Source organism: Microcaecilia unicolor, chromosome 2, assembly GCF_901765095.1.
Source record: "Microcaecilia unicolor chromosome 2, aMicUni1.1, whole genome shotgun sequence".
NCBI classification, from domain to species: Eukaryota; Metazoa; Chordata; class Amphibia; order Gymnophiona; family Siphonopidae; genus Microcaecilia; species Microcaecilia unicolor.
This window is the reverse complement of record NC_044032.1, coordinates 108,849,604-108,876,145: the sequence shown is the minus strand read 5'-3', so window position 1 is coordinate 108,876,145 and position 26,542 is coordinate 108,849,604. Positions and strand designations below refer to the sequence as shown.

General features: G+C 41.6%; 1 protein-coding gene across 8 annotated transcripts in view; it reads right to left on the bottom strand.

The window, feature by feature from the left end:
- TRAPPC13 (trafficking protein particle complex 13) overlaps window positions 1–26,542 on the bottom strand; it is a 128,689-nt gene that overhangs the window by 13,686 nt on the left and 88,461 nt on the right. For 3 of the 8 annotated variants that reach the window (XM_030193189.1, XM_030193190.1, XM_030193194.1), the window contains exons 7-11: window positions 23,471–23,515; window positions 11,695–11,712; window positions 5,534–5,685; window positions 3,316–3,511; window positions 2,538–2,638 (exon numbers count right to left, since the gene is read on the bottom strand). In XM_030193189.1, coding sequence (XP_030049049.1) covers window positions 2,538–2,638; window positions 3,316–3,511; window positions 5,534–5,685; window positions 11,695–11,712; window positions 23,471–23,515 — 512 coding nt within the window. The remainder of the gene's footprint in view (window positions 1–2,537; window positions 2,639–3,315; window positions 3,512–5,533; window positions 5,686–11,694; window positions 11,713–23,470; window positions 23,516–26,542) is intronic. The other 5 variants (XM_030193193.1, XM_030193191.1, XM_030193196.1 and 2 more) reach the window with 3 other exon arrangements.

Genomic DNA, 26,542 nt, shown 5'->3' with positions numbered 1-26,542 from the left:
GGGGGTGCCGTGCGTGCGCCCGCCTGCCCTCCGTTGTTTCATGCTTCTTCTCTGTCCCGGAACAGGAAGTAACCTGTTCCGGGGCAGAGAAGAAGCATGGACCAACGGAGGGAGGGAGGGAGGGCGGGCGGGCAGGCAGGCGCAGGCGGCACCCCCCCCCCCCCCCATAGGAACGCCACTGTGTGGAGTTAGTTCCTTCTATTATTGTGGCACAGTGGGCTTGGATCTAAGGATAAGGGGAATATATTTGCACCTGACACTTAACTCACTAATGTTAAGTCTGGGATCCATTTCTTTCAGAATTTGCAGTGTCAGGTACCCAAATAACATCCCACAAAGAGTGTATCTGTATTGTGATATACTATAACCTTAGCGCACAAATGGTGCTTACACTTAGGTGCTAAGGTTATAGAATTTGGGTGTTAGCCTACACATTTGGGCTGGATGTGCAAAAATGAGGTATTGATAAACAATAAAAGATATCCAAATGAAATACTGATGTGTTCAAAAATGATTTGAAATGGAGGAAAAGCCTCAAATGCAAAGGGAGTACTCCGTCGTTGCTTCTCACAACATAAGGGAGGTTGTGAGATGCAACGACGGAATACTCCCTTTGCATTTGAGGCCTTTCCTCCATTTCAAAGCATTTTTGAACACATCAGTATTTCATTTTGATATCTTTTATTGCTTATCAGTACTTGATTTTGTGATATCCTTGACAGCTCTGTTTTCAAAAACGAGGTATAACATGGCGTATATGGCCCAAATGTATATGCTAGACATATAAGCCACATTGAGCCTGCCATGAGTGGGAAAGTGCGGGGTACAAATGTAACAAAACAAAACAAAAAAAATAAGCGCCTACAATCTGTAGCTAAACATCTACAGCAGGTGTATATTAGGCACATATCTTCAGTGGTGCACACTATACATAGAGCACCACTAAAAATGAACCTAATCTATGCATGTCCATAACAGACAACACTTGATGTCCTGTTTGAAAATGGATATCCTTATGTTTCACTATATATCCTGTTAAAAGCCATAAGAAGATTGAAATTAGAATCAAGGAATAAATAAGACAACTGTCCATCTAGCTCAGTTATCACATTTAAATACATTTTCACAAGAATGATATAATAAGAATTCAGTAAACTGCCAGCAACCCAATAAGGACTACACAAATATTTCAGGTGAACAGAGCCTGAAGAAAATTTAACCTCCCCCCCTCCTCATCCTCTAGTGTCTTCATCTTTTTCCCCCTCTACCTTAACAGCACCACCTTCTCTCCCTTCCTCCACATTGAGGGATGGAGGGTGGAGGAGTGGCATTATATATTAGGAATAATATTAAAGTGACAGAATTGAAGGACAAATGGGGTAAGGAAGAAGCACTGTGGGCTAATCTTGAAAGAGGGAATGGAAAAAGTATTTATATTAGTGTGATATACAGGCCTCCCTCACACTCAGAAGAAATGGACAGAGATTTAACTGAAGACATTCACAAGATAGATATGAAAGGGGAAGTAAAGTACTACAGTTACTAATGAGAGCTAGCATATTAATGTATGTTAATAAAATGTAACGCAAGCCCCATTTTTGTCAATGGGGCCCCATTTCCTAAATGCGTAACTCACATTAATGATATTAGTAAGGCAGGCCCCTTAGACCTACCTACAATACATGAAATTTAACTTGCCTTGAGCTTGGGTTTGCAAAGAAATACCTGAATCCCAAATCCAACTCCAAAGCCATGCTCATCACACTTTCAATATCCTCACCCCAGCCTCATTCATTCCTTTCATCAGTACTTCCTCCCCTCTCCACAGCCCCACTCATCTCTCCAGTGCCTCAGATTTGGTCATCAACCTCAGTTTTCTAGTGGCAAAACACAGCTGCCAGTGCCCATAGTGAGGATGTTGAAAACAAGTGCATGAGCGCTCCCTCTGTGTTCCCACAAAATACCCATCATCGCCACTTGCAGCACATGTGCTGACTCAGAATCCGGCACTGTAACTCAAAGCAGTGGCACAGATGCCATAAGGATGGTACGTGTACAAAGATGCTCCTTCAACATCCTAGGGGTAGATTCTGTCATCTGAATTATGGCGTTGCTAGTGCCAGGGGTTCTGTGGCTGGATAAAATTTATCAGTAGTTCAGGGACTTCTGTTCTAAGGAACTAAGGAAGAAAATGTACTGTTCTCTTCAATTACACCAAAATGGACTGAGTGAACACTGCAGTATTAGGGCTAGAAATGGCTTTGCTTTTCATGAAAATTCAGTTGTTGAACTTGGTGCCGTTTGTACACATATTGATTCTTGATTCCTGAGAAATGGCAAGTAGGCATGCCTGGAAAACTAAGTGACAAACAAACTTCCTAAATGCCTCCCCCAAACACATTTCTAAGCACACTGTGTCAGTATTCGTTCATTAATTCTTACATTCTACAGCAAATGAAACAAAAACTCAATTTTAAAGGCAAGACTTTTTCATAAATAACAGCTACTTACTGCTGTACAAACAGACTGGACTTTACCTGCAGTTAGTTATTTTACAAGTAATTTCAAAAGGCTCTTCCAAATTTACAGTGTCTGGTATTATTTCCAGAGAAAGCCTTACATCACCATAACCTGGAGCCTGGGCAAGAGAACAAACATGGGAAAAACTGCAATTAATAGGAATTAATTTGTTTAGGAGATGATTTGGTAGCAAAAGCATTTGTTGTGATTGTTTCAAGGCTTGTACTACACATTCACCACTGCCTCTACAGAATGTTTTTGTCTTCTTATATTTTGTTTATATTTTACTTTACTTAGTTTGTCGTCATCTAGGATTAACCCTCTGTTACATTCTTTATGTGGTTAGATTTATTTATTAGAAGAGGTCTAATTAATCAAACTAATTTGATCTTTACACAAGCAAAGTCTTATTTCACACTGAATATACAAACCATAAGAAGTTCAGTCTTCAGATCAACATAATACAAGTTCCACATTACATCTAGTGGAACTATGGAAGTGGCAATAGTAGCCAAGGATACTGTAGGTTTAAGAAAAAGAAATTACCCCCGCATAAAAATAGCTTGGTAAATTCTAACTGTGCACTGCTCATGTTTTCACTGCCCCCCCCTAAAAAAAAAGAGAGCAGGCTTTTGTAAGAAAAAAGGCCACACCTTGCCTACCGTGAGACATGTTGCAGTTATCTTATCTTTTCTCTTCTTTGACTTTTTCAACAAAAACAAAACCCACTTTTTTTTTTTTTTTTAAAGTACTTTGTTACCTTGCTTGAAAACATCACTGTAACTACAAACTCACCATTCTTTGGAGCTGGCTGGTCTGCAGCCGTCCCCTTTCGCCTAGGTTAGTTTTCCATACTATGTCAAGTTTCCCAATAACTGTGACGCCCTTAATGACTCCAGCTTTCTCTGCAAATTCTGGTTTGGGTTTTAAGCAGTACAAATACTGGCGTGTATCCAAGGGCTGCAGATAAGTTGTGCCAAATGTTGAAAAACTGTGAAAGTGACAGGTGAGTATTAGGTTTTGCATTCAATTTTAAAGGTAATGTCATACAAAACTGGAAATGCTAATATTAACACTTCCCATTTACAAAATGTAGACAGCAATTTTATAATTTCTACACTTAAAAATTTTACATGCAGTAATCACCTCATAAAATTACCCAGTTTGTGCACATAAAGTAATGTTGCTCATCTGTAACAGATATTTCTATGGACAGCATGATTGATAAGGCACACAATGTAAAGTTCTGAGCATGTGTAGCCCTTCCTCTACACAAGTCTCCTCCACTCCTCAGTATGCGTCAAAGCTGAATGTAAGCAACTCTCAAGAAGGTGGGAGGGATTCTGTACCTTAATCCACTGTCTAGCTGAGCAGAGGAGTGGCCTAGTGGTTAGTGCAGCGGCCTGAGAACCCGGGGAACTAGGTTTGATTCCCACCGCAGCTCCTTGTGACTCTGGGCATGTCACTTAACTCTCCATTGCCCCAGGTACAAAAAATAGGTACCTGTAGATAACATGTAAAACCACTTTGATTGTAATTATAAAAAGGCAGTATATCAAGTCCCACCTTTCTTTATTGCTTTTTTGTCAATCAGTAGAATTGAATCAGGCACACAAGCAGGTAATTACCAAGTTTAGAACTGCAATGTTTGAAATTGTTTTAGTCTTTAGAGCGTCCCACATAGTCAATTCTGGGAGTTGTTAGCTTATAGGGACAGACTGGCCAGCACCAGTTGACCAAAGGCACTGCCCTATATTGAGGCTAAGTTCTAACAATAGAACATAATAAACGTATGAAGAAAGGACCAAATAGGTGTTCTGCAGCAAAATGTTATACATAAAGCTAGACAATTTGCTCCAAGTCCTTTTTGCCACTGGAATACCAAGTTTATTGTGATTGAAGGAGATGAAAAGTTGAGCAGCAGGCAAAAGCTAGAGTATGGAGGGCTTTCTTATGAAGATTTGAATGGGGTTTTGGACAGAAGGTAGGAAGCACCATTTCCTCAATTAGGTGAAAAGGTGTCACTTCTTTAGGCTAGGACTCGGGAAGTGTCTGAAGAACAATCTAGTAATGATGACAACATACGAATCCTACATGCAGTTCCAACACTTAAAGTTCCCTCGTTCTTCTAGCTGAAGTGATTGCTACTACAAAGAGTACTTTCCAAAAGTTAGGCATTTCAGAGATACAAAAGGAGTCTCCATATGCAAAGTGAAAACCAAGTTTAGGCTCCACAGCACAATAGGGTTCTATTTTATTTTATTATTTTTTTTATTTTAACGAGGTCTATTACAGTGATCAAAAGAAAAAAATACATACACGCTAAAAACACTAGCAGACCTTAGTAAACAGGGCCCTAAGATTGCACATTTGCAGTTTATGCATGGTTTGTGTAATATGTTTTGTTTCACCTTAACATCAACATGCTGAAAGCCAACTTACCACCATGTAGCAGTGGACTAGTAGAAATAGCCTAGTGGTTAAAGCAATGAGCAGAGAACCAGGGAAACCAGGTTTCAAATCCCACTTCTACTACTGCAATTCTTTCCCACCTTGAGTAGGTCACCATCTCCCATTGCTTCAGGTACTCAGACTGTAAATTATTTGGGGCAAAGGGATATACTATAATACTTTTCACCACTATACAGCACCTCATACATCCAGCAGTGCTATAAAAAATTACAGAGTATGAAACATAGGCCAATTAAATCTGACTAACCCTGGGGAACTGGGTTTGATTCCCACTGCAGCTTCTTGTGTCTCTGGGCAAGTCACTTAACCGTCCATTGTCCCAGGTACAAATAAGTAGCTGTATATATATTATGTAAACCGCTTTGAATGTAGATGCAAGAAACAAAAACAAAAAAAAACCACAAAGACACTATATCAAGTCCCATTTCCCTTTCCCTTACTTAAGTTAATATATTAAGCATCATACATAATGGTGTCACGCAACTGCTATGCAACAGTCTGGGCAAAAAGTTTTCCTTCCAAAATTATGAATCACACTTACTAAGAAATGCATTCTAACCTTTCTCCATCTTTGTTGATTGTATTTAGCTCCGACACATTGTACATAAGAGATGGCTCCAAAGAAACTTTTTCCATAAACATCGGTGAGGTTGTGATGTTCTGAATCTGAGCTTCAAGGAACACTTCATCCGTCTAAGGAGGTGAAAGATGAAGTTAGGACAGATGGCAGTGATGTTAAGAGCCGAGGACGCATTTAGAATCATATTGTTATTTCATAATTAACAATGAATGCAATTAGTGTGTGTCTGCAAATCAAAATCACTGTAATTAATGCAATTGTAAAAAATCTCCATCCCAACACAATTAATAGGAGCAAAAGTGTTAGTTAAAGTGACATCTCACCAAACAATGGATGTGGGATAGTTTTTTTTTCCACATGTATGGATTTGACATTTTTATCATTAGGTCATCCTTCTACTCTCTTAAGCTGAGAATCTATCACAGTAATAGGTCAAGGGCTTTGGAACTTCTTGGCATAACAAATATAGATGCCAGAACAAGGTAATGGGTGGTCAATCTATACTCCAGGAAACAGGGCTTTACTGAAAATTCAGCTTCTAAATTAATATCTTTGCTGAAATGTTACTCAGATTTAATTGGCCTATGTTTCTTTCAATGTTAACACAGCTTACAAGCTGATGTATTAATGATCATAGTCCTGCCATGAAGGCTATCAAAATAATGATTCAATTTCCTTCACTCTTTTTTTCTGCTTTGTATTTCAAAAATGAAATATGTATATGCAAGTATAGCACTCTATATAATGTGTGCCAGCTATCTGTACTAACAGGGAATTAAAATACCAAAGCTGACTTTTTTTATATATGCAGAGCTTTAGTAAATTAACAATTACCTTCCATTGTTATCTATTGATTTAATCTAGTAAAGCTGAAGACAACTTAAAGATAGTTTATCTTTATCCCATATATCCATTGCTTAAATCATTGTGTAACCAAATTCCATGTGAAATTATGTTAATGCAACAATCAGCAGAAAATTAAGATAAGCTAAAGGAACTGAAGAAAAAAAGCAAGCAGCATAATGAAAAAGCAAGTTAGTTTCACAAAGCAAAGAGTTATTTTAATTTAAAACGTCAACTAAAAATTCCCTAAATGATTATTAAAAGAATAGAGCCTCAATAAAATAACATTTTTGTTTTAATCATCAAGTGTACTATTCAACTATAGCAGGGCAGAAAGCTAGAGAACACTGCAAAAATGTGAGAGACAACTGCTGAATTGCTTACCTGTAGTAGCTACTTTCTGAAAGCAGCAGTGCCATGCGTCACACACATGCATCATATGACTCTCTGTGCTGACGTGCATGTTTCTAGAGCATTCTAAGAAAGCTTCTAAGTAGGTGATGTGGTTGCCTACATGCAGCTTGACCTGCAGTCACTCAGTTTATTGGCTATCTAAACTAAAGAAAGTGTAGAGAACAGCTTCTTAAAGATTGATGGGTTGCATGGCTCACTGCACACAATTCTCATCACAGAATATCCACTTACAGGTAAGTGACTTTGCCTTTTCGGTTGATTGGCAGATGCAACAGTGTCATATGTAGGGCAGATGCAACAGTGTCACATGTAGGACTCTTTGGTAATAATGGTTTATACAATCATCAATGAACAATTAAAGGGCATTCCAAACTAGCATCCCAATGGGATGCTGCTTCAACATAGTAATCACATCTTTATTATTTGACTGAACTCAAAGATAATAACAGACAACCAAAATCAGTGAATGGTTCTGACAACATTGAAGAGGCCTTGAACTATGAGGGCATAACAACGAAAAATACAATATACTACCCAACTAATATTCCCTAAATGGAAAGCCTCTTCTGTTGGGATTTTAAAATCATAATAAGCTGAGTGGATATCACAATTTTACTACCTATAGACCACTCAGTAGAAGAAATTTCTCTCAAAATTTGAAATTAATACAATCTGATTAAAAATTAGATACTGATAAAACCAAATTTTTGGTATTGGGCCAAAGCAATATTATATGAAATGATGATAGGTAATCTTAAATTTAGCTTTGAGTCTAGCATACAAATCTTGGGGGTTTCTATAACAAGCTCCCTAATAACACTCGATTCCCAAATAAATTTGCTAATTAAAAAATCGTTCCTACTTCTAAGAAAACTTAGATTAGTCCATATGTTTTGGAAGCCTCCAGTTTTCCGTACAGTTGTTCAGAGTCTCCTTCTATCTATGCTGTACTAAAGTAATATTATATATGCAGGATGTCAGAAAACTTGTATTAAGAAAATCCAAGCCATTCGGAACATGGCAGTTTGTTTGATTTTTTTTAGCCCATAGAAGTGACTCCTCTGCTGGCAAAGTTGCATTGGCTGCCTATTGAGGTATGGATTCATTTTAAAGTTTGTGTAGTGGTTTTTAAGATCTTATGTGGTTTAGCTCCTCTTTACTTGAGCGATCTTTTTCAGCTACACTCTAGTAAATACCATTCTGGAGTACTGTTCACTCTAAGGTGTGTGTCTGCACACCCTTGTGTAAGAGGCTGTGCAGCCATTCAGCCCCACTGCACAGCTGGCACACCGGGACCTCCCACATCACTCTCTCACCGTCTGCCGCTGCTGCTTTCCCGAACCTGCAGCGAGAAACCAAAATACAACAGTCGAGGGACCTTCTTGTACATACCCGCGGCTGCCAGTCCACCCCCCTCCAAAGTTACTTCTTCCAGGACAGAGCCGGCAGCTGTGGATATATACAGGAAGTGTGACTGCTGTATTTTGGTTTGTCAATGCTGGTTTGAGAAAGCAGCAGAAGTGGTGCGGGTTCTGGGGGCAGATGCTGAACAGAAGCGGGGAGGAGAGAGAGACAGATGCTGGATGAAAGTGGAGAGAGAAAGAGGGCACATGCTGGATTGGGGGAAAGAAAGGAAAGATGCTGGATGGAGGGAGACAGAGAGGAGAGAGAGTAAGATCCTGGGGGAAGAGGAAGTGAAATAGGAGTGCTGGTGTGAGGGAAAGAGGTAGCAAGCTGTAGGTAGACACAATGAAAAGAGGGAAACTGAGGACTGAATAGTAAGAGAGAATGAAATCTAGACAGAGGCAGAAAATAAAGTGAAGAAAGCTGAAAGGAAGAGGAGGACAGAAAAATGAAAAATGGACAGGAAATCCTGGCAACAGAAGATGAGGAAAAGCAGAAAACAGAGACTGGGACAAACACAATTGAAAAAAAGCAAAGGCAGAAAAAAATAATGTTATTTTCCATTTAAGATAGTAGTGTGGTACCTATGTTAATATAAGTTAATAAATAAAAATAGAAAATGGAAATAAGGTGGGTTTTTTTTATTGGACTAATTTTAATAACTTTTTGACTAACTTTCAGAGACCAAAACCTCCTTCCTCAGGTCAGGACAGGATACCATAAACAGCAGTATACTGTCCTAATTTGAGGAAGGAAAGCTAATTGAAAAATGTATTTAGTCCAATAAAATGGTATTATATTTTACATTTTTTGTTTTATTTGTATGTGTTAATTTGTAATGTAGTGATTGGAATATGTCAGGTTTTGAAATTTACATCTGATATTGTTATATTTTGCAAAGTACAGGGAAACATGCATTGCTTTCTCTTTCTCTGGTGTTGCACTATATGCAGAGTCTGTCTTCTTGGGAGTAATGTAATGGACAATTTTTGCTCATGTCAACTCAGTCCTTTGCTCAAAAAGAACATTTTTTGCTCACATCAATTCAGTCCTTAGAGGGAACATTGTTCTCGAGATCCTTTAATACTTCTCTTTCCAAGTGCTAAAGGTTTGAAATATAGAGCTAGCTTTTCTGCTGGTTTTATTTATCAAATATTACCCAGCTCCCATAGATATCATTAATTATATTTATAGTCAAGGATATTTAGAGACATTTATTCCATGGTGTAGGATCCGTCAGAATTTTCCTAACGCCACCACACAGGCTATTATTGTGAGCCAGGCACTTTTTTATGGTGGGTAGGTATTCCTCATTTGATCCACATACTTTAATATCAATTAAATCAATATTTTTTTCTTCTATTTTTTTATATATATATATATATATTTAAGCAACTTAGCTTCTATCTGTAACGTCACTCAGGACTCCTTCCTTTAGGTACTTTAAAGAAGTATACTGTTCATTCATCTCGGAACTCCCTGCCAAACTCTTTAAGACAATTCCAATCTCTTGAACAGTTTAAAATTGATCTAAAAACATTTTTTTCCAGGATGCTTATTCAGCTATTCCATAATTAATAACTATTACTCTTTGAAGCTCAGCGGGACTGCTGTGAGATTGGAGGGAAGGTTAGGACACCTTTTGTCTATATCTTATCCCCCTCTATTATTAATGGTGTTCTCCTTTCACCCTAATGTGGATAGTATGTTTTGTTCAGACTTAATTTCCTCTCAAGCTTTACATTTTTTCCTTAGTTTTATAGCCAAGACGCTCACGCGAGTGATCCGGCCAACATTTTAGCACAAAGGTCTTTTTCAAGACCACTGCAAAACAGTCTTCAATTTCCAGAATTGCTTTAATCTGGATCACCGCTAACATTCTCCACTCCGGCACTTAGACTCCTGATGTAGGCCTTTTGGCCGAAACACAACGTTGTGTCGAGTCAATATATTGATTAATAAAATTTTGTTCATCTCCACTCTGGGACTCCTGGTTTTTTTTACCCACTGCCTTGTTGTATTGTGATTATCCGTGGGACTTCGTTGAGTTCTCCACGTTCATGGATTCTCTACTAGATTGTAAACCGCCAGATGGTATTCCCTATGGGCGGGGTAGAAAATGTTTAATAAACTTGAAACTTTAGCCTACTCCATGTAGCATACAAGTCAATGAGTGGAACAAAAGAAGAATGCTAAAAGGATGACTGACTGATTAAGGTGAAAATTAAGCTTGAATATGAATAGGTATGAAGCACTATTCTGTACCAATTAACTTAGGCTTGAAGCTCACTGACTCTGCAGGCTTAAATGACCTTCACCAACAGAATGATACCCCACACCAGTAACTTATGTTTACAAGATCTCAGAGGCTTTTATGAAAGGGGTCAGAACCATGTTGATATCCATTCAAAAACACTAGGGGGAGGCTTCAATTGAAGCACAACCCACAAACTTGAAATTGGATTTCTTCTATGCTATGTGCAGTGGTGTAGCTAGGTGGGTTGCAGGAGAGCAACTGCTCCCTGAAATGGACTTCTGATGGAGTCGGCGTCTATTATTTTATGGAGTCCCACTGGTCTATCACACCTGCGCAGTCTGCTCTCCGCTCCCCCTGACATCTCAACCTGGCTATGCTTCTGGATATGTATTAGTTGCACAGAGGTGAATTCTAAGCTGGTTTTCAGACCAGATGCCAAGAGATTTAAGTGGCACTTAGCTCCACGTAAATGCTTGGAGAAATCTAAGGATTTGTGTTCAAACCCAGCGGAAAACCTCCTCCATAATATGACCTCTTGTAGATTCTGTGTGTCAACTGAAGCCATTGACACTTAAGGCTCCCTTGGTTTGATCTTTTATGGAGATGCGCCATGAACAGTTTCAGCAATGAAGCTATATTCAGTCACTGATTTGGCAGTGCACAAGAAAGCCACCAGGCAGGCACAGAAAGCTCTAGAAACATCCTCCATCCAGCATAAGATTGAGTCATATATGATCCATTGTATGTGGCTTCTGTGCTCCTGCTTGTCATCACAAAAGGGTTTAAGCGTATGCTTTTTCTTTGGGAATCCTAGCTTCTCTAGCTATAGAAGAAAAAGGTCCCTTCTGCTTTAAACAGCAAGCTAAATATTATTACACATGCATTAAGGACCCACATTCTTTTAATCAATAGAAAATGTAGGCCATATTTGTACTGTTTTATTTTATACAGCACTTTGAGCCGTTTCTTAAAACCAGGGAAGTGGATTCAAAGTGATCTCAACTACAGTGAAAAACAAAAAGCCATGCAGAGTAAGAAATCAAAATTCAATTAATTTTATCATGCTAGATATTCTTTAAATCAATGGTGGCATATAGAACCAACTATGCTTTTCCATTAATTTTTTTTTGGCAGATAAAGAATAGGCATAAAGACAATGTGAAGAAAAGCATATAGATTTGTAATAAAAATAAATAAAAATTACCACAGAACTGAGGTCACTCTAATGGGGAAAATAAAAAAAAAGAAACATTAGAGAAATAAGAGTTAAATGTTAAAGAAAATGGAGGATTGACAACTTTCAAACAAAAATGCATTCCTGCATTTTTTGCCATCTTAAATAGGATTAGTGTAAGAAAACCAAACCAAAACGAATGACTAGTTTCCCTCTAAAAGGCTGTATTAAGAGTGCTAAAATGACAATGGTGTGATATTAACAGTTCCAATGCTGTACCCAGTTGAACATTTACAATAGACTATTAAACATCTCTGTGAGGTACCTTGCAGTACCACAGGGTTCATTATTAAAAGTTGGCAAGAAAACCAAAACTGTGTCATCAAAAGCATAAGGCTGAATAAATCACTGTAGTAACAGCACTGAATTAATGGCTAGAAAGGACATTCCATGAAATTAAAAATTTTTAAAAATCAATTTGTACTTTTCACTGTGCAGACCGTTAGATTTTCAAAGTGGATATATGTGCATACTTTTGTTTGAAAACTACCAATAAACCTATGTATAAAACTTGATATTTCTACGTTATTGTACATACTTGTGACTAAATTTTTAAAAGTATGCATTTAACTGAAAACCCATCTATTTGATGCAGGTATAAGTATGTGCATACAGGCTGTACACTTATGTTTTTACCCATATATAGGGAAGGCAATTTTGTAAAAATCCCATTACTGCTGATAAAGCTCTGATTTACTCATGGAAACAGCTTTAAAAATTAACTTTTTTAGGGGACCTTTTACTAAGCTGCGGTAAAAAGGGTGTGGTCATCTGGGGGCAGGGGGGACGACACTTACTGCCACTCATTGAGGTAGCAGTAAGGGCTCCTGTGCTAACCTGGTGGTAACCTCCTGAAGAAATATTTTTCAAATATTTCAGCTAGTGCCAGAAATGCCTTGCACTGGGGGTGGAAGTACCGCCAGCGCCTGCATTGAGCTGGAAATAGTTCCGTATTGCCGAGCAGTAAGTCTGCATTGGGCTTACTGCTGCTTAGTAAAAGGGCTCCTTAGAGAACAACTTTAAAAGTCATTTAAGTGTCTCAAACAGTGGTGTGCAGGAGCCAGTTCACACTGGCTTGCCAGAGCAGTTTGTTGGATTTTTAAGAATTTTGGGAGCCGGTTGTTAAATTTCGGCTCAGGTACTTTCCTGGCATCGGCATTTCCTGTGGCTTAGGCATCTTCTCTCCCTCCTCCTCCTCTCTGCGCTCGTTCTCTTTGTTCTCCCCCCCCCCCGGACTTCCTTGCCTCTTCTTGTTCTGCCAGTGTCGCAATTGTTTTTGTTTTGTTTTTTTGAAGTAGAGCAGGCACATGTTGGCAGGAACAGGCTGCTTCAGCCAATCCCGGGGGCCTTCCTTCAGCCCTCGGGGTGGGACAAGCTGAAGGTAGGCCCCTGGGATTGGGTGAAGCAGCCTTCTCTAGCTGATGTGTGCCAGCACTGCTCAAAAAAGATTAATTGTGGCAGAACAGGCAAGGAGGTGCAGGTGAGCTGCTCTATCCACATTGTGGTTCTTTATTGTTGGTAGCACGGGCGTAGTTTGGGGGGGGGGGGCACTTCCCCCCCAAATGCTGCTGAAGCAGGTGCCTCCATCTTCCCCTTCTTCCAAGTGCCTCAGCATAAATTCCTTTTTTAGATTTGTCTCTTCTGGCTCCCCCACCTCCCACGACCCGTTTCCCTCCCCCCCCCCCCCCACTTCAAACCTGTGGCTCCCTCCCGCAGTTCTGAACACTAAAAAGAAAAAGAGCTACTGGTACAGAGCCTCATGCTGTAATATTCACAGCCAGGCTCTGCCAGCCCAAAACCTTCTCCTGTGATACACTTCCTGTTGCCACGGGGAAGGTTATGGCATAGCCTGGCTGTGACTGTTGCAGCACACGGCAATATACCGGCAGTTCTTTTTCTTTTTAGTGATCAGAACTGCTGCGGAAAGGAGCTGCGGGAAGGAGCCACGGGTTTGAAGGGGGAACCCAAGGAGGTTATATTGAGAACAAGAGACCTATGAGCTGCTATATCCATGATGTCTTTCTTTATTGTTGGTAGCATTTTTATTTGATTTCACTTATATTTTTAAACATGCTGGCTTGTGCAGCATATAGATGTGTACACAAAGGATGGAACAATTATGTTTCTTACCTGCTAATTTTCTTTACTTAAATCATACCAGTCCAGTCCAATGGGTTATGTCCATCCACCAGCGGAAGGAGACAGAGAAAATAGTTCCAAGCATTTTGCCTCTTAAGGATATCACGCAGCCTGGAATGCTCAGTATTTCAAACAGCCAAATAATGGTGTTCTCAACTGCAACAAACAAGAAGACAGGAAACAGGACTTACCGGCACTCCAAAAAACGACCAGATGGGAAACCTTTCGGGCTCTGGCGTGACCATGAGCCACCAATCACCCATCAAAAGGGAAGGAGGAATACCACTCAGTCTGTCCATTATGTTGACACTGTCCTGTAGCAGGAGAAGCAGCTCATCGTGGAACAAGGATCAAGATCTGTCCAGAGCTGGCATCGCCAAGTGGAATGGAGAATAAGAATTAATCCCGTCCCCCTGAAAAGGTGTTCGCCTTCAGAAGTTGAAAATGTACCAATTACCGACACTGAAGAGTCAAGCCGTAGAACAAGGAAGCAAACCAAGAAAACTGACATGGTGGGCATTTGGACTAGTCTGGTATGATTAAAGGAAAGAAAATTATCATCAGGTAAGAAACATAATTTTTCCTTCCTTGTCATCAATACCAGAACAGACCAGGCCAATGGGATATAGCAAAGCAGTCATATCATTAGGGCAGGAAACAAACCTAAACAACAGAAGAATCACCAAAGCCCCAAAGGACAATGGAAACGTCGACGAAGACATCGGCCCATTTCCGAAAATACCTACTTCAGACGAGACACCCAGAGGTCCACGAACTGCAGGGGAAAACACAAAATCCACAAAATAAAGGAGAAATAGAGACCTCTGGAAGAAAACCAGTGCCCAGAGACCCAGAAAACTAGAGGGGAAAAAACCTAAAGAGTTCTCAAGGCACGGAACACAGAAGAGGTACCGCAACAACTGACTGAAGGACCAAGAGAACGAAGTCCCAGAGAACCAGGCCCAGCAACAATAATGTAGAAAGGTACCACCTAAGTGCAAAGTCCTCTAAGAATGAAAATCGAACTCAAAGAGTAACCCAGAGGGAACCTCCCCTCATAAGAAAAGGAAGAAAAACAGGGCTACGCTTGAGACCCGCCAACTGGTCATTAACCAGGGCCGGCTCCACAGGCCGAGGAGGAGAATGGTCAAGGACAAACAGACCCAAAGACCAAGACCAGAGAGAATGGGTGCTACACCACCACCTCCAAGAACGAAGAGATGCTTCATCACCAGATAAAACAACCAAGGAAACACATACACCTTCAAAGGAGAGCAAAAGAAAGAGAAACAGACAAGAAGAGAGGTGGCAAGACGCCAACTCTGGAACAGTCAGACAAAACACCAGAGACGGTACTATAGTCTACTACTACTACTACTTAACATTTCTAGAGCGCTACTAGGGTTACGCAGCACTGTACAATTTAACAAAGAGAGACAGTCCCTGCTCAAAGAGTTTACAATCTAATAGACAAGTGAACGGTCAGTCCGATAGGGGCAGTCAAATTGGGGCAGTCGGGATTCACTGAACGGTAAGGGTTAGGTGCCGAACGCAGCATTGAAGAGGTGGGCTTTAAGCAAAGACTTGAAGATGGGCAGGGAGGGGGCTTGGCGTAAGGGTTCAGGAAGGTTGTTCCAAGCATAGGGTGAGGCGAGGCAGAATGAGCGGAGCCTGGAGTTGGCGGTGGTGGAGAAGGGTACTGAGAGGAGGGATTTATCCTGTGAACGGAGGTTACGGGCGGGAATGTAAGGGGAGATGAGGGTAGAAAGATAGTGAGGGGCAGCAGACTGAATGCATTTGTAGGTAAGAAGGAGACGCTTGAATTGAATGCGGTATCTGATTGGAAGCCAGTGAAGTGACCTGAGGAGAGGGGTGATATGAGTATATCGGTTCTGGCGGAATATGAGACGTGCAGCAGAGTTCTGAACAGATTGAAGGGGGGATAGATGGCTAAGTGGGAGGCCGGTGAGGAGTAAGTTGCAGTAGTCCAGGTGAGAGGTAATGAGAGCGTGGACGAGAGTTCGGGTGGTGTGTTCAGAGAGGAAAGGGCGAATTTTGCTGATGTTAAAGAGGAAGAAGCGACAGGTCTTGGCTATCTGCTGGATATGCGCAGAGAAGGAGAGAGAGGAGTCAAAGATGACTCCGAGGTTGTGGGCAGATGAGACGGGATGAGGGTGTTATCAACTGAGATAGAAAGTGGAGGAAGAGGAGAAGTGGGTTTTGGTGGAAAGACGATAAGCTTGGTCTTGGACATGTTCAGTTTCAGGTGGCGGTTGGACATCCAGGCAGCAATGTCGGATAAGCAGGCCGATACCTTTGCCTGGGTCTCCACGGTGATGTCTGGTGTGGAGAGATACAGTTGGGTGTCATCAGCATAGAGATGATACTGGAAACCATGAGATGAGATCAGGGAGCCCAGCGTAGTGCGCCTCGTAGCTAAGGTACAGAAAAAGCGCTCAGTCAACCAGCAGAGAAACAACAAAACTGGACCTCCAGAGAAGGAGTAAGGCCCAGCGTCCACAGCCGGAGCAAGGCCTAGCTTTCAGATCCAGAACAAGGCCCGATGGACAGAGACGAAGTAAAGCCTGGTGGTCCAAGCCAGGGTAAGCCCCTGTGGCCTGAGCTGGAGCAAAGTCCACGGCCAGAGACAAAGTAAGACTTGGCGGCCAGAAACAGAGCAAGGTCCGCCAGTCAGAGTAGGAAGAAGGCTAGATTGCCAGAAAGAGGGAAAGGCCAACCTTCAGAGATGGAGCCATACTAGAAGTCGAGCTGGAGGCAGCATCAACGTCCGGATTTGGAGAAGGAGCAACCACCAAAAATGTCGTAGAATTCTATAGTCAGGGGTGCAGCAAGGCCCAACCTCCAGCAATGGAGCAAGTCTCACCATCCGGAAAAGAAAACATGTCTGGAAAGTCAGAGAAGGAGAAAAATCTTGACAAGCAAAGAAGCCAGGAATAACCTTTAAAAATGAAGCAAGGCTCAACATCCAGAGATAGAGCCAGTCATGACCACCAGACATAAGGCCAAGCTCGACATCCAAAAAAGGAGCAAGGCTTGAAAGTCACGAGATGGAGCCAGGCCAAACATCCAGAGATGGAGAAAGACTGACCTCCAGCGAAAGATCTCAACCTGATATCCACAGAGGATACGAGCCTCCACATCTAAAGGTGGAACAAGGCTCAATATCCAGAAATGGAATAATAATGACCAGAAGTGGACCAATGCTCACCCAATAGAGATGCGGGAAGAGTTGACCTCCAGTCACAGAGCAAAGCTTGCTCTCCAGAGAAGGAAAGAGGCTTGCTATTCAGAGACTAGGAAGAACGCGTCATCCAGAGAGGAAGTAGGGTACACTTTCCAGAAAAAAGGGCAAGACTCGCCATCCAAGGAAGAAAGAATACAGGAATAGAGCAAAGTTAGACCTCCAGAGAAGGATAAAATCTCAAACGTCCCCGAGAAGGAAAAAGCGCTCAATATTGGAAGTCAGAGAAATACTCGACGTCACCAGCCTAGACAAACAGGGATGGAGCCAAAATAATATGACAAGCAGGCAAGGAAACAGAATAGCATTCTTGGAAGAAATCGTATGTGAGCACAGAAGAAGGCCACTTGACAAGCCTCGCAAGAGACTGAAAATTCACCGTAAGAGTGAGTGGAAGACAGTACAGCCAAAAAATACTAGCTCAGAGACGGCCAGGCAGATGCTCCTAAAGGAAGCTAAGAAGGCAGAGCTGATCTGACAGAGAGCCAGCCTCAAAAGGCAGTATGTCTGAATGGCTGCCTCCTAAGGGCAAAATAGTCCTATATATAGAAGTGTGAGGCAAAGAGCAGACCATAGGTGGAGAATGAAACAGAACACCCGCACACAAGTCCTGCCAAAAGCAGCAAACCTCTAGGGAAATAAAGCAACACAAAGAAGGGCCAAAAGAAACTCTCCCTGTTGGTTCCTTATCTTATCTTTTTTTTTTTTTTTTTTTGCAATGGAAGAAAGAAGAACAGCTTACCTCACATGAAGCTAAAACCACAATGGACCGACTGTTCACTTGTCTATTAGATTGTAAGCTCTTTGAGCAGGGACTGTCTCTCTTAGTTAAATTGTACAGCGCTGCGTAACCCTAGTAGCGCTCTAGAAATGTTAAGTAGTAGTAGTAGTAGTAGTAAAGCTGTCAAAGTTCACCTTGGAGGTAGAAAGGAGCAGACATACTTGCCCAGAAGCAGGAAAGTTTCAGCCTGAACCATGCCACATGCACATTCTCTGAGCCTCAAAGGCCTCAGGCGAGAGATGGGAGGGGAGGGTCCTAGTAACACTAAGTATCCCCTAGCTGGCAGATGAGGGACCCAGGAACACCGAGTATTATCTAAACAGGACCCAGATCTGGGTTACCAGCAGACCCGCTGCTCAGCCATCCCCAGCCAAGCTGGGGCAGGAGCTATCCAGCCATCCACGAGCAGCAGTACATCTGTCCACCATCCGCTAGGAGACAGAGAAAATACTGAGCATTCCAGGCTGCACAATATCCTTAAGAAGCAAAATGCTTGGAACTATTTTTTCTGTCTCCTTCCGCTGGTGGATGGACATAACCCATTTGTCTAGACTGGTCTGGTATTGATGACAAGGAAGTACTGATTTCATTGCTTAGAGTAGTAATTCTACATTTTAAATCATCGTGTCATTTGAGGGGTTGGGACTCCCTGCATTCATGCAGAGATGTTTTCATCTAATAAAGGGCCACATACAACAGTTATAAGAATCAGGTGCTTAAATCAGACTTACTATTTATAAGTACAATTTAAAAAAAAAATGTATTAGACTGAAACCTGGGAGCATTTAACATTATTTTTCCTGTGCCTACATCAAAAGAAGATGGCATGTGGGAACTTGTTCCTTTTGTTTTGTGGATTGCAGGGGTATATTATAAAAATGCACTTGCCTATTTTTATTACTACTATTTTACAGAGTGGTATTGAATAATGATGGAAGGGCTTCTTTCATGGAGAAGTTCTGTCCAGAATCACTCTGTATGAACTTGGTGGCTAATAGTGTGCTGAACTGGACAATGTTGGCACATTTAAAGTTAATTATGTTCAATGGAAAATAAATCTGTTTGCTCAGGCTGCTTGCTATGTGAATATTCTATCACTGTTTCATTATTGCTACCAATAATTACACATTAAGGGCATTTGCTTTAAACTTGGTTTTACTTTGTTTATCCAGTCCTTACATGCACATGGTTTTGCTTTTTAAACCCAAAGGTGAATCCCTAAGGGTGGCTGAATAATTAAATATAAATTGCGTTTCTGATTTTACTTGTTTTGGACTGCTTTGGGTCCTGCTGATCTGTACACCTGCTGTCTGGAATTTTGGAAGATGGAAATGAGAAAATAATTACATTTTGGATGTACTATGTAGAAGTTATTTACTTTTGCAATATGTGTATGGATGCCCACAAGAAAATCTTCACTCATTGGCCTTCAATCTCCAGAATAATGGTGGTATATCTCCAGCTTTGAGATGGGCCACCATTGGCATGTCTGAACTCCTTTGCCTCTGTTGGCAGGGATACCAAGCCCCACCAGCCAAATAAATGGATTGCTGATGCTCCTTGCTGCTTGTTTCTGGCTCTGAGCAAGTATATGTGAGAATTTCTTGCATGCTGCTCAGAGCCAGAAACAAGCAGTGGGGAGCAGCAGTAGTCCATTTATTTGGTTGGGGTGGGGGGAGGAGAGAGAGGAATGTGTTGCCCCCTTAGTTCACCTTGGGCCCCCCCCCCCCCCCCCCCGCCAAATTGCAGGGCTGGCTATAACTGAAGAGAGAGCCTGTTAAAAATGTCCTAGCATACCACTGATCTCAAGCTTCATTTTACATGCTGATACAAGTTGTTATAAATTTACTTCTCGTTTAGGTACAGTTACACACATATAACCTATATGCAAGTTTACCCAGACTGAGAAGCAGCATTTCCAGGGAGCAGCATTAGGGAGGTTTTGACGTTTGTGAATATACTTTAGAAAACTCATGTGTATCCACATAAATTAATCCAGAAAATGTGAACAAGATAAATAGCAGGTACAAATCTCAGCACATAAATTCTCTGGGGTAATTTTTAAAGCAGGTGATTACACATACTTTCCCACACTGGGAAAAAGTATGTGCATACTATTTGTGTGTACATTTGGTTGTAAAATTAAGCCCTTAGGAGACACTTCTATAACTGGGGACCACAAGTTAGGTGCCTAGACGCAGCGAGCTCAGCACGAAATATAACACGGCATCTGGACACCTAAATTTTGTTATATAATACTAGCATAAACTGGAATCTATGGGCCTACATTTAGAGTGCCCTCTTATGCCAAGTCAATAGCAAGCGTAAATGTTGGTTCCTCCTATGCCCATCCAGTGAATGCCTATGTCTGCTTTTCAGGATAATCAAAGAAGAAAAAGGGGGTCCACTCCTTCCACAATAACGCAAGCAAAACAAACACAGGGTGGAAAAGAACCAAGTCCAAGTGACCAGCCCAAACATAGAAGTAAGAGCTCCAAACCGAGTTTATTGGAACCATAGGTGTAGTTTGACTGTTTCATTTGGGGGGGGGGGGGGGGGGCAAAGGATGGGCGGAACATATTAGCATATTCATTTGCATATATATGCAAATGAATATGCTAATATGGAGGAAGGAATTGAAATTTACAGGCAAAATATCACAGATGCACATTTTAAAAAGCTGACATATTTCAATTAATAAATTCTGAATAAAATACTTTTTTCTACCTTTATTGTCTGATCATTTAGTTTTTCTATTCGCTTTGGTCCCAGTGGGTTTTATGCAGTGTCTTCTTTCCAGTAGGCTTCCCTCTGCTCCCCACCCTCCCAGTCCCATCCATCTCCTGCTCCTTCCCTCTGCTCACCTCCTCTCCCAGTCCAATCCATCTCTTGCTCCTTCCCTCTGCTCCCCTCCTCTCCATCTCCTGGTCCTTTCCTCTGCTCCCAACCCTCCCAGTCCCATCCATCTCTTGGCTCCTTCCCTCTGCTCCCCACCCCTCCCAGTCCCATCCATCTCTTGCTCCTTCCCTCTGCTCCCCTCCTCTCCCAGTCCAATCCATCTCCTGGTCCTTTCCTCTGCTCCCAACCCTCCCAGTCCCATCCATCTCTTGCTCCTTCCCTCTGCTCCCCACCCCTCCAGTCCCATCCATCTCCTGCTCCTTCCCTCTGCTCCCAACCCTCCCAGTTCCATCCATCTTCCCTCTGCTCCCCACCCCTCCCAGTTCCATCCATCTTCCTTCTGCTGCCCCCCCCCCCCCAGTTCCATCCATCTTCCTTCTGCTGCCCCCCCCCCCCCCGGCGAGGTCCAAGATCGTGACTCCGTTTACCCCCTCTCTTCCTCCCTCCCTCCGGCGCAGGCAACAGTCTTCTTCAGCTTTTCTGTGTTCCTGGCAACGGTAGCGACATACACGCTGCCTTCGGTCTGCCCCGGAAGCCTTCTCTTCAAGTTCCTGTTCCCACCTATGCGGGAACAGGAACTTGAAGAGAAGGCTTCATTTTCATTTTTTCCCTTCTGGAAAGCACTACCCAACTAAAAAAAAAAAATTCATAGATACCAACTTTTCAAAAGGATTGAGGGTGCTAAACCCAATGGAAATTATACCTTCCTTGACAAGAGTTTGCTAAATACTAGGGGTCATAATGCACTCATAACACCCACAGGGTTGGCTCCTATGAAAAAAACTGGACAAATACGCAAAGTGCTTGCTTAAAAATGTAAAATTCTGAATTTATAAATGCCTTTATAAACTGTTTAACGTTGCCTGTTCTTCAAATGACCTGTGATTTTTTTTTTTTGAGAATAGCTTAGCTGTATTACTGCTATGGTAAAATTCTCCCAAACCCCACTAGACCCTAGGAACCCTAGATAAGGTCAGGATTGGGATCATGGGTAGGGGAGGGGCATCTGTTAGAGGTGATCTGAACTGCAGGAAGGTTTACCTCAGAGCATGCCCACGTGTGTTGGGTATTTCCTGCAGGAGGCACTTTTTTTGGGGGGTGGGGGAGGGAGCCTTACAATTAGGAGGGGTTATTGGGAGGCTAACATGAATGATGGTGTCATGGCAGGGGGAGGGGGGAAGTCCTGTCATCTGGGGACTGGGCTACAACTGGGTTGGAGGGGGGTGTTGAGGATTATGGGATACCAGACATGAAGATCGGCAGCTGCCCTTGTAGCAGAGTACTTACATGTTTTAGACATGGGGTAGGTGGAAATTCCAGTGCCTATTTTCATCAATAGAAATGTGGATTCCCTATGTAAATGTGGAATGCATCTCTGTATTGTAGGCCTGCCCAGACAACTCACTCTTCCAGCCCTACCTATGCCACCTTACCATCTAGATGTATTCAGGTCCCTCATGTTTGAATGGCTCCTATTCTGAAGTGCCATTTAAAAGTTTGGGCCTCTCCAGATATTTATATGCTGCCATTTACATATGGGAATGCTTCTAAAATAAGGGCCATTTTAAGTTAAACGTGTATTTACAGAATAGCATTTAGGTGGAATTTTTGGCAGTTACACATGTATATGCAAACACAAGCGTCTAAATGCCATGCCATTATTCTAAATATTTATCCACATAAATGTTAGGGAATTACGCCCTGTGTGTTTGTGCACTCCTTGGCAATTTTATAAATTACATGCGCAGGTCCCTTTATAGAACTACTCCCTGTAAGTTTCAGTTTTTAGCAGCAGCTTATCATAAAGATACACAAATAACTTATCCACATATCCTTATGAGGACTTTTAAAGATATATCCCTTTATCTTGCTGCTGCTGAAAATAATCTGTATATCTTTACCTCTGCTATTTCTGCAGGTGAGATACACAGATCAATTTATCCATAGTGTGCACAGAGCCACAATATGGATAAACTGAAGCTATACCCCTTTCTCCTTCTCAAGATATACAAATTAATTCTGGCCATATTTCAACTTATACAATTATAATATATTCAACATATCAACCTACCTTGTTTTTAACACACTTACGGAAGAGCACCTGATGTTAACCAGTGGTTCTGAATATATTGCTCCTAGTTCTTAAATACTGGTAACAGATTTGCCATATTATGTTTTATTCATACACTTGATTTTCACTGTAGCAGAAAATTTATCTTTCATAATACCGCCATCAAAAATGCTCACTGCAGACTAAGAAGGTAATTTTATAAGACGTCACATAGGTGCCTATTGTAAGCCTGTGTCTCTTTATAAAACTGCCCCACCACATCTGCTGAAATTGTGACTAAAATGCAGCTGCATATATTTACACCAGCACAGGAGCAGGAGTGAATGTATGTGGCTGATACATATCCCTAGATGCACATTTTATAATCTATGTGTACCCTGTGACTATGCCCACACTCCACATCAGTTACACAAAACTATGCACCTACTTGTCACAAACCATATTCGTAAGTATTGAATAATTTTATAAAATGTCGTTCACATGCAAAAAAAATCCTTTACAAAATTACCCCTAAATGCTGAAGTTACTAGTCACTAAATCAAACAATGATCCCTATGATACTTAAGTTTACAGCAAAATATAAGTTTACACTCACCTCAGCATTGTAGAACTTAGTCTTCACATCCAAGGGTTTCAGAACCTGGGTGAACAAAGAATACAGGCTAAAGTTGGATTTCTCAAGCTTTTCCTCCATTATCAACAATGGATGGTACTAAACCTCCAATCCCACTGGTACAGAAACACTTGGATTTCTTCTGATACACATGAATGGTTAGAGAAGAAAATGAACACAGCCAGCTAGGTTCACCCCAGTTAAAAATGCATCGACATTCCCATAGTCTTCAGTAAATACTTCACCAATCTGTTAATTGTTTCAGGACTCTCACACAGTGATAACAAATACCTTTTAGTGAAGGCTGGCGATCCATTATGCCAGGGATGGCCAAGTTTTCACACACCAAGAGCCAAAGAATCAGAAAGCACAGTACGAAAAAGCCTTACATTGTCAAAATATGAAGTGGGAAGTATCTAATGGAAATCCCTTCACATGCCCGCTAGTTGTCTTCCCCAGTCTCTCCCCTTCTCCCCCAATCCACAAATTCCTATCAGGCTTGATAGATGCTGGTTGGCAACCTCTGCCTTAGAACACGAAATCCATAATGAAAACAGCATTTTTTTAAATTTAGGTTTTGCTCACACCTTTTTCAGTAGTAGCTCAAGGTGAGTTACATTCAGGTACACTGGGTATTTTTCTGTCCCTGGAGGGCTCACAATCTAATTCTGTACCTCAGGCAATGGAGAGTTAAGTGACTTGCCCAAGACCACAAGGTGGCAGCAGTGGGATTTGAACTAGCCACCTCTGGATGTCAAGACCGGTGCTCTAACCACTAGGTCACACCTCCACTCCATTTTAACATGACGGTGCCTACTGTGCTGTTAGCATTCACGGGGGTTCAGTGTGCATCTATAAACCACTACTTTACAAGAAATTACATGATTTTGCAATATCTGCTTTCTATAACAGAAGCAGGGCTGATTCTCTGGAAGACTTGCATACAATGAAAGTAAAAATGTTCTCAGTCAAAGAAGTAGGTCCAAACCCAATTATATTAGGAGAGAAATGTGGTTACCTGGTTATAGCACCAACAAAAATGCTAGGATGTGAGCTGAAATCCTCTCCTTCTGTACTTCTGACTGTGTGTGACACTAGGCCAGTTCAGAGATCCCTTTGCACAGAAACATATCTATCTGACACTGAGTAATTAGAATCATATTCTCTCTCTTCCTCTTTGGAAACTTGTCTAGGTCCCAGAACTGAGCAGTTAATCCATTCACCAACACCTTCTTTCCACCTCTATCCCACAATTAGTTGCATTCATGTGTGTTTGAACTTTGAACTATTAAAAAGTACCTGTAAACAAAAATACATTATACTTTCTTTTACTTACATACTCAGGTGGTGACTCTTTACATGCCTGTAGATAGGTGGTGTAGCAACTGATCTTAGCCCGATGTTTTGTTCTATCCTGGGGGCAGGAACCATGGGACCACAAAAGGGGCAGACATGGGAAGAGGCTGCACTGTCTAAGCAGCAGTATCAGGCTGGCTGTCAGAGGCAAAGGAGCCAACTTGAGCTACTCAGCTGAAAATACTGGTGACAGGAGACTGGGAATGCTGTCTACTTCGAAACAGCTATTCGATATGGGAAACACTGGCAAACTGTCTCTTTCTTCTTCCTACCCACAAGCTACCAATATCATCCAATGCTGACAGCACTCAATGAGTAACATTTTTAGGAGGGAATCACTGTTGCAGTTGTGCCTATTAAGACTCAGGAGTGAAGAAAAGGAGGAGCTAGCCTGTGAACATATGCAGAGCAAAGTATGCCCAAACCCAAAGCATCAGATGAGCTGTGCCAAAGTGTTGGAGTGTGTGCTGGCAGGGATCCAACCCCTGCTGGCAGAAAAGCTGCAACTGCTGTGATGCACTGTCTGCCTACAAGATGATATGTGCAAAGTGGTGGTGAAGAAGAGGGGAGGAAAGTACGCAAGAGTGAGAGGGGTAGAAGGGAGAGGAGCATGCAAAGGGTGGAAGGGGAAATACTACCTATATGGCAAGAGGTGAACATATGCACACACACCCCATACGTTAGAGGGCAATCAAAACTGTTTTTTTTTTTTTCAGTTTTGGCTGAAACCTAATCTGCAGTCAAAATTCATCAGGCAGTATCGGCCAAAGCCGAAAACAAAAATGATATAGCACCCCCCGCACACCTCCCCCCTGAACAAAAGCAGGTCTCACTATTGGACCCTTTGAACAAAATTGGCCCTCCAAAGGTCTACCTTACAAACAGTGATGGTCTAGTGGCCTAGACAATATAGGAGCGATCTCCAGTCACTCCTGCCTATGTCTGCTCCAATCTCAAAACGGCTGCCGAGTGGTAAAAGGGGCACTCAGGGAAGACAAAGCCACAGTGGAGAGATTAAATGAATTTTTTGCTTCGGTCTTCACCGAGGAAGATTTGGGAGAAATACCGGTGCCAGAAATAGCATTGAGTGCTGACAAGTCAGAGAAACTGAATGAAATCTCTATAAACCTGGAAGATGTAATGGTGCAATTTGACAAACTGAAAAGTAGCAAATCGCCTGGATTAGATGATATTCATCCCCGTATACTGACAGAATTGAAAAATGAACTTTCGGAACTATTGCTAGTAATATGCAATTTATCTTTAAAATCAAGCATGGTTCCGGAAGATTGGAGGGTGGCCAATGTAACGCCGATTTTTAAAAAAGGTTCCAGAGCAGATCCTGGAAATTATAGACCGGTGAGTCTGACGTCGGTGCCGGGCAAAATGGTAGAGACTATTATAAAAAACAAAATTACAGAGCACATTCAAAGGCATGGATTAATGAGAAAAAGCCAACATGCATTTAGTGAAAGGAAATCTTGCCTCAACAATCTATGATACGTTGAAACCTTCTGCTCAATGTGCTGCTGCGGCTAAGAAAGCAAATAGAATGTTAGGAATTATTAGAAAAGGAATGGAAAACAAAAATGAGGATGTTATAATGCCTTTGTATCGCTCCATGGTGCGACCGCACCTCGAATAGTGTGTTAAATTCTGGTTGCCGCATCTCAAAAAAGATATAGTGGAATTATAAAA